The sequence below is a fragment of the Crocuta crocuta genome, unplaced genomic scaffold (genome assembly GCF_008692635.1).
Source record: "Crocuta crocuta isolate KB4526 unplaced genomic scaffold, BGI_CrCroc_1.0 scaffold197, whole genome shotgun sequence".
NCBI lineage: Eukaryota > Metazoa > Chordata > Mammalia > Carnivora > Hyaenidae > Crocuta > Crocuta crocuta.
This window is the reverse complement of record NW_027532002.1, coordinates 4,605,314-4,617,211: the sequence shown is the minus strand read 5'-3', so window position 1 is coordinate 4,617,211 and position 11,898 is coordinate 4,605,314. Positions and strand designations below refer to the sequence as shown.

Genomic DNA, 11,898 nt, shown 5'->3' with positions numbered 1-11,898 from the left:
TTTTTTGCAGACGTACTTCACTTTGCAGGGGTAGGTTGTGTGTTTATATTTCAGGCAGCCTTGTGGAGAAACTAAAGCTCGGTGAATGCACTTAATACAAACCCAAATAGATATCCAAGCCCCAGGAGACAAGGAAAGTTCTGGAAAACAAGAATACTGCAACTCCCTCCAAACCCATTTGTTCCATATTCAAATGCTAGTTCACAAGTACCTGACCAGAGTCCAATTACACTTGAACTTCAACATATGGCCTTCAGTTAATAGTAAGCATTATAATCACCTGCTACAATGGAAAATTCAATGGTTTCCTAGGGATGGAACACTCAAATCACAAACACTAGATGACAGTCAGTGCCTTCTGATATGGCGCAAGTTCAACTTCATAGTCTTCTTTCCAAGACCTCTTGACTGCATACCTGACTTCATGACCTGAGAAAATTATGTAAAGAGGACACAAAATCATTTGCCTTGGGATATGGAGAATGGCCAGACTGAAGAGGTGCCCTGGTGGGAAGCAGATTAACAGGCCTTGTTTCTTCAAACCTGATATTCCTCCAAGGAGCAGCCTAGCCCCACCTGTTACAATCCTCCAATGCTTTGTGCCCAGCAGACCTGGCAAACCCCCTGGCCTCTCTTCATTGGGATGATGGGCTGGTTCCGAGGCTCAGGCAGAAATAAAGTTCACTGTGAAAGGCAGCATGGTGTGAGGCAAGCCCCAGGCTGAGAGGTCAAAGCAGATGTGGTCAGAACCCCACTCTGCTATTTCCCAGCTTGTGACTTCCAGCAAATCACTACCTCTCAGAGTCTTAGGGGTTTCTTCTCCTAAAAATTGGGGTCATAACCGATAACTTTCAGAGTTTGAAAGGTGATCAAATGAGCTGAGTAAAGCACCTAGTTCAGAGCCTGGTCCACACCACACAGCTACATGTGACATGTGGCAGCACCCATTCTCAGTCAGCCTTGACCATCAATGTCCCAAAGTCCATGAAGCTAGGGCATAGGCCCCTTTAGGAGCCTCAGGCTTCCATGTCAGAGGGAAACCTCACAGCTTTTCTCCACAAGGACGTTATTGGGCTTAGGAAAACTACTCATTGTGCAGGACTGTACCTTACTCTGCAGAAAATTTAACTCCTCTGAGCTTTGCTCACTGTCTTAGAGCCTGTCCACAGCCCCTGGGGTGTGCCAACCCTGTAGAGAAGCACAGCTGAAGCCGCCTCCCTGCCAGTCTGAACCAGAAGTGGCTATCTCTCTTTAGCCTAGAAATGTCCATTCAACAGAGTTTTTTCAGGAGTCCTCGAAACAAACTTTATTCTTGACTTTGACACAGGGTGGGTCACATATCCCCTCCTGCAGAACTCCCAAGATCTCCATGACCTCATCTGCTTCTCCTATTAAAAATGTCTTGGGACACCTCAGTGGGTCAGTCAGTTAAGCGTCTGACTCTTGATTCCGGCTCAGGTCATGATCTCAAGGCCTTGAGATGGAGCCTCATGTCAGGCTCCACACGAAGCATGGAGTCTGCTTGGGAGTCTCTTAATCTCCCTCTCTCTCTGCCTCTCCCCTGCTCACACACACTTTCTCTCCCTCTCTCAAAAACAAATATTAAAAAAAAAAATCTCTTGAATCACCAGTACCATAACATGAATTCTTTTAATAAAGTCCTTTGGCCTAGAAATTTTACACTTTTTAATCCACAGGAAGTAGTTCCTATTGACAATGTCAGTCACTTGAGAAAAGGAGCAGGCTGGGAGCGATCAGGATCTCATCAGGATTCTTCTCTCACAGGGTAAGAGACAGACTGTCCACCTACTTTGCCCTGCAGAAACCATGTAAGTAGCTGGTGCAGGGGCTAAGGGCAGGTTGCCCCAAAATGTGTTCCTTTGGCATACAGATTATTTTGAGCTGAAAACAATCAAGGCCCAAAAACTTAGAAACTTTGACCTTCCTCCTAACTGCCTAAAAGAATTCAGAGGACCTGCTCCAGGAAGAGAACCCTCACCATAGATAACTATAGTATAATATGAACTAGGGGTGGTAGCCAGGGAGGAACTTAACAAAGTCTGTTTGCCTCTCTATGCCACATGGTTTCCAAATGGCCCAGAAAACATTTATTTATTAAACATTTACTCTTTTTCATCTTCCTGTGAATTGCTTTCCTAAGACACTTCATTTTGTCTGTCCGTCTTTGGAATCTCATGTCCGTGTAGATTCTCAGTACGTACATAATTAAATTTGATTTTCTTGTCTTCATCTATCTCATGTCAGTTTGAATCTTAGTTCAACTAGAAGAGCCTTCAAAGAGAGAAAAACTTTTTTCTCCCTAACATTGGTAACTGCGAGTGAGGGCTACAAGATATCTGTGTGTTTCAAAGTAAGTCTTAATTGCCACATGCTGATGCTGCAGGAATATGAGTCTTCCTACTTGGAAGAAATATTTATAATATACATAACACTCCACACTTGCAAACTACATTCATATAAAGAGAGAGAGGGACAGAGAGACAGAGGGATAGAGGGAAAGAGAGAGAAAGAAAGGGAGCGAGAGAGAGGTGCCCTTGAATATATGAGGGTTAGGGGAACCAATGCCCCACACAATTAAAAACCACATATAACTTAGATTCCCTAAAAACTTAACTACTAATAGCCTGCTGTTGACTGCAAGCCTTATTGATAATATAAACTGTTGATTAGCACATATTTTGTATGTTATATGTACAATATACTATATTCTTACAATAAAGTAAGCTAGAGAAAAGAAAGAAAAAGAAAAAATACTGTACTGTATTTATTGGAAAAAAACTGTGTATAAGTGGAACGATACAGTTCAAACCTGTATTGTTCAAGGGTCACCTGGATACATATATAGCTGTATATATATACACACAGAGACATATATGTACATGTGCATATATAATATATATTACCAATATATATTAATTATATAATTATGTGATTATATGTTATATGTTTAATATATAATGTTACATGTTTAATATATAATGCTTTATGTTTTAACATATAAAATTATATGTTATCATCTTATACTATCTATAATTAATATATTGGTTATATGTATAATTAACATGTATTATATACTGTACCTTAAGAGTAGCCGCAAATTAAAATAAATGATAAAATCACCCAGAGAAATAACATATAGGCCAAGGACATAAAAAGACAATTTTACAAAAGAAGTAAAATAACATCTGGAATTGAGAGACTACTGTCCACTTCTCAAACCAGCAACTTTTTTTTGAAATTATAATGTCTGGATTCATGGGAGAATATGAGGAGCTTGAAAAACTGCTGGTGGGAGTAGAAGTTAGTATTTCCAGAGGTTAGTTGAATAATCAATGTGTTTTAAAATCTCCAAGAATATATATAGAGTTGGACCAAGTAATTATACTTCTAGAAATGTATCCTCAAAATTATTTATGGATGCTCAGGGGCTCCTGGGGGGCTCAGTTGGTTAAGCATCTGACTCTTGGTTTCAACTCAGGTCATGATCTCATGACTTTGTGGGTCTGAGCCCCACGTGGGGTCTGCACTGACAGTGCAGAGACTGCTTGGGATTCTCTCTCTCTCCCTGCCCCCACCCTGTTCATGCTATCTGTCTCTCTCAAAATAAATAAACTTTAAAATACATATCTAAAAAATTTTAAGTCTTTATGGATGTTCCCAAAGATTTAGTCTTTCTTCATTATTATGGCAAAAATTAAAAGACACTAAATAGCCAACAATTCCAAGTGATTCTCTTCCTTTTTGATTATCTCTGTTTTCTAAAATGTCTATATTGGCCTAAAATGTCTAAAATATCTCTTAAGGTACTAATTAGTTTCTACTTAGTAAAAAGTCATATATGGATATATGACATCACTTCAAGAATACAAATTCCTTGAATACCAGGTTCTAAGTCTGATTGATCTTCATATACTACCCATGATATTAGCTTAGGGCCTTGAATAATTACAATTGTCACTTATTAAATGTGCACCGAATGGCAGGCATTATGTTAAATTGTCTCTTTTAATGTAGTAAAATTCAATCAGCAGCTGTCAAAGGAAGGAGGGAAGAAGGACAGATGGAAAGGAATGACTGAATAAATGTCCAGAGATCTGAAATAAGCTGGCAGCTCTCTCACCAGAAAGTGACCAGCTTACTTTTGAGGTCCCTCCTAACTAGCAGACCATGCCAAGTGCCAAATCATTTCTTCTTGTGAGGACACAAGAAACAGGATGGAAGGGGTTAGGTGAGGGAGGACGACACTATAAACCTGGGTTTTAGAGGCCATCTTCTTTAGAAGGTCTCACAGGGAACTACCAAGTAAAACTCTAAAAATCACTTTTAGACATTTTCTTACCAGATTCAAGAAAACTAATATTAACAAGCCAATGGCCTTTTAATGAATCATTTTTGATCTTGGCAACATTTAATTCATTTCTACAAAAACTCCCAAACTTCCAGCATCACCGTTAGAGTGTGGAAGATAAATTGGACAGTTTCATAGGTCCAAAATAAGTGAATCAGGGGAGGCTGTGAATTCTCACAAAGGACTAGGAGGCTACGGGAGTGCAGAGGGAGAACTTCTTTCTGATAGGGAAGGAGGGCACAGAGGTGGCAAGTGAGAGGCGGGAGAGACAAGATTTCTCAATGCAGAGTTAGGGACGACGGCATTCCTGTCTGAGGACACAACTAGAGCGAAGGCTCAGGGCTGGGACGTGGGCAAGGACAAACAATGATAAGTGTGTAGAAGATACAGATTTGAAGTATTTGAAGTGACAGTTGGGCAGGAAAGGAGAGCCTTGGGAAGCAGGCTAAGGAGTTCAGACTTAATTCTGGAAGCAACGTGTTCAGTCCATGCCCCAGAAATCTTGGGCTACTCACTAGAAGGAACAAAAGTAAAAGATGAGTTCTTCTCCACTGGTTTCTTGCCCCTGACAGTTTCCTGCTCTGGGGGCAAGCAGGCGCAGCCCATCAAAAAGCAAATTAGCATAGCCCTCACATTCAAAGGTTTGGGGGTTACGTTCAGATTTAAAGCCATAGTGACCTGAGCATACACAGAAATAGGGATGTTGGCACCTGGCTTTGCCAAACTGACATTCCAGAAAGGAAGCCTCCCTCGCTTTGCCCACCTCCGGGGAAGATGAAGAGGCAATCCCTGACCAGTTGTTTCAAAACAGTGCACAGTATGTAACCAGTAGTGAGAGCATCAAGAACTGATCTCTTCAAATTCAGCTTCCAAAGGATTAGCCCTGTGGTCCTGCTACCTCTAATAACCCTTCTGGTACCCTCCCCCGGGGTGGGGGGGGGGCAGCTTTTTTCAAATATTTCACTAACATGATACATTCTCCCTGTCTGCATTCCATGCCTGTGGGTCTTTAGGTTTCTTGGACTGACTCCCTGTCTTTCTTCTCTCTCCCTCTCTCTCCCTTTCTCTACCTCCCTACCTCTCTCACCGGCCTTTCTCTGTGTCCCTTTCTCCTTGTTACAACTTTTGTAAAAACTATCTTTCAATTCGTCTCTGACTCGATCGCTGTGTGTCTGTCTCTCTCAACTTCGGCATCTCGTTTCTGTCACTATCTCCACGTCTCTGTCGTTCTATGAGTCTCTGTCTTGGCATCTCTGTCTCTGTGTTTCTGACCTGATGTCCAGGTCGTTCCGTTAATGTCTCTGTGTGTCTCTGTCTCAGTTTCTACCACGTCGCTTTCTGACTTCCTTCCCTCAGCATTTCCAGCTCCACCTCTCCATCTCTCTGCCTCCATCCTTGCCTCTACCCCTCCTCTCCGGTTTGCGTTACTAAAATCGCAGCAAGGAAATGGAGCAGTTCAGAAAAGGTGTAATCCTGAAAGCCAGTTTCAGCGGGCTGGCGGGTCAGAGNCGCGCGCGGCCCCGCGGCCCAGCCCCGACCCCCGAGCGCCTCCCTCCCTCCAGGCTGTCTGCCGAGCCTGGGCTCGGACGGAGGATAGAAAGTTCTCACCGATGGTGAAGCTGTAGCCATCGATGCTGAAAGTGGCGCTCCGGCATTTTTTGAAGCCCTCTTTCCTGTTGCTGGCGTCCGACATNGGGAGCGCTGGGAAGGGGAGGCGCTCCGGGGCGTGTATACCGGGGCTCGCGGGGGGGCCGAAATCCCTGTCTGTTCCACCCTACTCTCCGCGAGCGCCGAAGCCAGCGCGCACGCCTGTGTTCTATCTCAACTTCGCCTTCCCCTCTCTGGGGCTGGTGGGGTTTGGGGACTCAGGGGAATGGCTAAGATCTGGCGTCACGCTTCTCCTAGATGTTTTCTCTGGCAGGCAGGAGAGCTCCCAAAAAGCACATCAGCAGATGGAAGCAAACATGTAAGCCTGTCAGATGCTTCCAAAGTTTACTCCAAACAAGGAAGTCGGGAAAATCGCCACGCCCACTTCCTCCCAGCGGCTGTCCCCTCGACCAGCCTGGATCGCGAGGTAACTTCATTCTCAACGGTCCCTCAACCAGAGATAATTATCAGAGCAAACCACGCGCGTGATTTCACACAGAGGTTCCCAGGTGTGCAAGTTACAATCCATTCCGAGTCGCTCGTCCCAGCTCTCTCCAATATGGTTTTGCCAAATATTAGACTCCTGGAGTTTGGGGAGATAAGAGAGATTTTACCAATCCTACAGCTAACCTTGTTACAAACGCGGAAACTGAGGCCGATAGAGGCTTAAATAAGATATTGATAGAAAGTGGCAGTGTTTAGACATTGTAGTTTCACTTTATGACACCAACTCAATCACTGGTTCTTCCATTACCTAAAGGGACTGCTAGACAAAGCTTATACAGGGAAAAATCGTTCCCTCCAACCAGCTAGCAGTTACTGAGAATTTAGTGTTACATTGTTCTGTGTCAGGGACTGGGAAGAATGTGAATAGACCAGAGCTGAGTCCTGTCGGTGGAGTCCACCCAGTGTCACATGTGGAATGACAGTGCTATGCTCAAGCTATTAGGGGACTACAGTTATTTGACATAATTAATAAACACTTGTCAGAGAGTCAATCAAGTTTATTTAGAGAGTCAATCAGGTATATTCCTAGTTGGTTCCATTTGAGTATAGGGAGCAGTGGGGGTTTAGGGAGAGTGACATGTCTTCAGAACCTAATTAAAAGTAGAGACCCTCTCCAAAAAAAGGCACATATACACACATGTACAGTATTCTACATACAATTCAGAGGACCCATAAAACCGTCAAACCCCTGGAATACAGGTTAATGGATATCTCAGGATTGAGTCTCTTTCACATCACCATATATTTTTAGAGACATGGGTAATTCTTTTTTTATGTCAGATGTAGTTGGAACTTCAGTTATAAATTCTCTCAGGAAAGACCTAGAATCACACTCACATTGATAGCATGCTTAGGTCAATAGCAAGATTAACTGATCCACAAGGCAGTAGGTGACAAGGACCTCATGTTCCACAGAATGGCATGTCTTGGAAGCCTGGGATGCTTCAAACCCTGAGGTACTCTTTGAGACTGGAAATGGTTACAATGGGAAAACGTAAAAAGGGCTCTATCGACAGACCTGGGTTTGAAATCTGGTTCCACAACTTAGCAGTTGTATGACCTAGAGCAAGATGCTAGAATTCCCTGAGTCTTGTTTTCCTCATCTTACAATGAGGGTCAGGTGAGACGAAATGGAGGAAACCTAGGCATACAGTGGGTGTCCAATGACTGCAATCACCAGGTGGTTCCCAATTTTCAGTATGTAGACACTGGAAAATTCTTCTCCATGACAACAATATATTTTTTTTTAATATTTTATTTATTTCTAGGAGAGAGAGAGACAGCATGAGCAGGGGAGGGTCAGAGAGAGAGGGAGACACAGACTCTGAAACAGGCTCCAGGCTCTGAGCTGGCAGTCAGTACAGAGCCCGATGCAGGGCTCGAACCCACAAACCATGAGATCATGACCTAAGCAAAAGTCGGACGCCCAACCGACTAAGCCACCCAGGCACCCCAACAACAATATATTTTAGTTATTGTTATCTCCACTGATTCTATAAATAAAGAAAATTTTAGGGGTGCCTGGGTAGCTCAGTCAGTTAAGCGTCTGACTCTGAATTTCAGCTCACATCATGATCTTACAGTTTGTGAGATCGAGATCCACATCTGCTTGGGATTCTCTCTCTCTCTCTCTCTGCCCCTTCCCCACTCATACATGCTCTTCTCCCTCTCAAAATAAATAAAAATTTTTTTAAAAAGAAAATTTTATATGTAAAATTGTTATGTATATTTTTAAATATAGTAACAAACAAAAGTTCCCAGTAATTCCCATTCCCCTGTATTTCTCCAACTTTCCAAAACCTTTAGCAGATGCACATGTCTTCTTTTGTGTCACAGTTAAATCCTGGAATGAGGAGCCTGAAAGCCCTGATAGTCCCTATAGTAAATTATCAAGAAAAAAAAAATCTTAATGCAATGGAAATTTTTCCTTGAGTGAGTGAAATTAAAACTTGGTATTTAATCACTCTTAGCAGAAAAGCTTTTTGAAATACAATCTATAAAAATAATAACAATGTGATCATTTATCTGTCCCCTAAAGACTGTTAAAAATAACTTGCCTGAACAATTAGAACTGTTTTTAAACTGCTTCTCCCCAGAATCATTACCTCTCCCTGGTTTTAGAGTTTGCACACCTACAGAACCACTAAATGCATTGCTTCAAGTGCAAAGTCTTAAAGCAGCCTTCTCAGTGTGGAGCTCTTACACCAAACCAACTGAAGCTGAATACTAACATTACATAAGCCAAGAAAGAATGAGCTCGAGACTAAGATCAAAAGAAGCATTGCTTTTGCTTGCTTTTTCAGAAATGTTCCATCAAGAATGCCTGTGAAGTAAGAAAACTAAACCAAAAGAGCTAAGCAGATCTCGGTGTTAGAGCAGGGGTCAGCAAACTAATGCCTGCAGGCCAAATCCAGCCTGTCACCTGTTTTTGTAGTCTTCACACTAAGAATTCCGTTCACATTTTTAAGTGATTTAAAAAAAAATTCAAAAGAAGACCTCATGACCTCTTATGACATGTTAAAGCTATATGAAATTCAGATTTCAGTATCCACAAATATTGGAACATAGACACACCCATCTATTTACACATTGTCTATGACTACTTTTAAATCAAAAGGCCGAGTTGAGCAGTTGTGCCTAAGACTGTATGGTCTGCAAAACCAAAAATATTTACTATTTGATCCTTTACAGAAAATATTGCTCAGAGATTACAGTAAATATCTTACACCTGTCTGGACTTGGATAACTTTTAGGTTTTTTTATTATATTTATTTTAAAATAAGTTTGGAAAGGAATTATTCTTTTTTTAACTACTAGAGTGGTTTCTAACAAGGAAGATATAGCAACAAATGTTTGATAAAGGAAGAAAAGAAAGAATATACATATTAATAGTTTGATCCAGTCATTAGCCAATATTAATTAAAGATCAGGGGCTCCTGGGTGGCTCAGTTACACATCCAACTTCGGGTCAGGTCATGATCTCACAATTCGTGAGTTCGAGCCCCAAGTCAGGCTCTGTGCTGCCAGCTCAGAGCCTGGAGCCTGCTTAAGATTCTGTGTCTCTGTCTCTCTACCCTTGCTCTCTTGCTCACTCTCTCTCACAAAAGTAAATAAGCATTAAAAAAATTTTTTAGAAAGATTAATTTCTCCCAAGAGTTAATATGTAATCCTACTTCATCCCAAGAAAGTAGAGTAGGAACTGAACTTGGTCCTAAATCAGTTCATAGCTCATGGATGAAATAATGCCCTTCAAAATATAACTACATATGAAAAAATAAAAATCTGGCAGGATACTCCCCTGACTCAGATGCTACTGTTATATTCTTTGATAGTCCCTTGAAGGGGCTGGTATCCATTTCTGTGTAAGAGAAAGAATGTCAATGGCATGTATTTATTGCTCACTGGTTTTTAAACTTCTAGAAAAAGATGAGACACTATGTATAGCATATGTTATCAAAAAGTCAGCTTTCTAAGAAAGTAACTTTTTTATTTATCATACCAAAGGAAAAACAGCTCTTCAGCATTTCATTAATACATTTCAACCATTCTCAGGTAGGAAGCTACCATTTTGGAATTCTCCCAATAGCCAATGGTCTAAGAATTGTAAACCCAAGTTGCCCCAGTGAGAGCATTGTTCATACCTGTCACGGAAACCCTCTGGGCTGTCTGACAACACTTCAAATTCAGGGAAGGGCCTCCTCACATTCACATGATCAGAGAAATGGCTGCAGGGAAACAAGTTTCTGAACTGTAGCCCTGCTCCTCTGGCTGTAATTGGTAAGGTCTAGATGGGGCCAATGAGTATGTTTTCTGGGAACAGGTATTATTAGGGGGAAAAGAATGTTCCAGTATGTTCCATACCCATTCCAGCCAATATCTGAAAATCAGCTCCTAAATTCCATAAGATGCCCCCGTGCCTTATAGGATTTTCCTTCTTTGTGAAAGACCCAGCATAAGGGAGCTTTTCTTGCTTTGCAACCAGGAGTCCTAACTAGTCCACCAAACATACTCCCTTCAAGGTTAGACACAGAGGAAGAAAAAATGAACAGAGAAAGGGAGGAATCAAACTAACATTATTGAATTCCAACTATATGTTAGGCATTGTGGTAACCACGAAACAGTCCCTGCCTTTGAGAACTTTACATGAAGATTAATTCCCAGACAATCTCTGGAACAGAGCATTCGGACGAGAGAGCAGTCTTGGAGAGTCTGTATCTCGGGAGGCAACTCTTCTTCAGCTGTCACTAACACCCCTCTCTGTTTCATTTTGCTTCTACCTTTTTGCTTCCCTAGAGGCCATTCTTTCCTTCTCATATTAATTAGGCCCAGAGATGGCAGAGACCATCTAAATAACCAGGGAGAATAAAAGCAAAGTGCCTACATGCTTGACAGTCCAAGAAAGATGCCAGAAAGATGCCTAGAAGGCCTTGATGGAGATTACTGAATTCTGTTTACACAATGAGGCAATTTTTCTTTGTGATAGGGATGGCCTCCCACCTACTCTTCAACTTTTTTCTAAGTTGACATGTTAATAGTGCATTTGTAAAAGTGACTATTTTTCAGTACCTGCCTTCAGTGTCTCAAAAAATTCTTCAGTGTCTCCTTTTCCAAACACATACAGGTGGCTAACAGACACATGAAAAGATGCTCAACGTCACTCATCCGCAGGGAAACATAAATCTAAACCACATTGAGAGACTACCTCACACTAGTGAGAGTGGCTAAAATTGACAACTCAGGAAACAACAGATGTTGGTGAGGATGTGGCGAAAGGGCAACTCTCTTGCACTGTTGGTGGGAACGCAACCCGGTACAACCACTTTGGAAAATAGTGTGGAGGTTCCTCAAAAAACTAAAAATAGAACTACCCTACAATCCAGGAATAATAGCATTACTAGGAATTTATCGAAAAGATACAGGATACAGGAGTGCTGATTCAAAAGGGGACATGCATCCCAATGTCTATAGCAATGCTATCAACAATAGTTAAATTATGGAAAGAGCCCAAATGTCCATCAACTGTTGAATGGATAAAGAACATGTGGTGTGTGTGTGTGTGTGTGTGTGTGTGTGCATGCGCGCACACACACATACACACATATACATATACATATATATACATATACATACATATACATATATACACACACATACGATGGAGTACTATTCAATGATGAAAAAGAATGAAATCTTGCCATTTGCAACAACATGGATAGAACTGGAGGGTATCATGCTAAGTAAAATATGTCAGTCAGATAAAGACAGATATATGCTTTCACTTACATGTGGAATTTGAGAAACTTAACAGAGACCATAGGGGAATGGAAGGAAAATAAATTACAAACGGAGAAGGAGGCAAACCACAAGAGCCTATT

General features: G+C 41.6%; 1 protein-coding gene across 1 annotated transcript in view; it reads right to left on the bottom strand.

The window, feature by feature from the left end:
• PDE1C (phosphodiesterase 1C) overlaps nucleotides 1-6,062 on the bottom strand; it is a 521,098-nt gene extending 515,036 nt beyond the window's left edge. Inside the window, exon 1 of the mRNA XM_077775344.1 lies at nucleotides 5,978-6,062. Within this exon, the coding sequence (XP_077631470.1) occupies nucleotides 5,978-6,062 (85 nt within the window). The remainder of the gene's footprint in view (nucleotides 1-5,977) is intronic.
• Nucleotides 6,063-11,898: the final 5,836 nt, after the last annotated feature.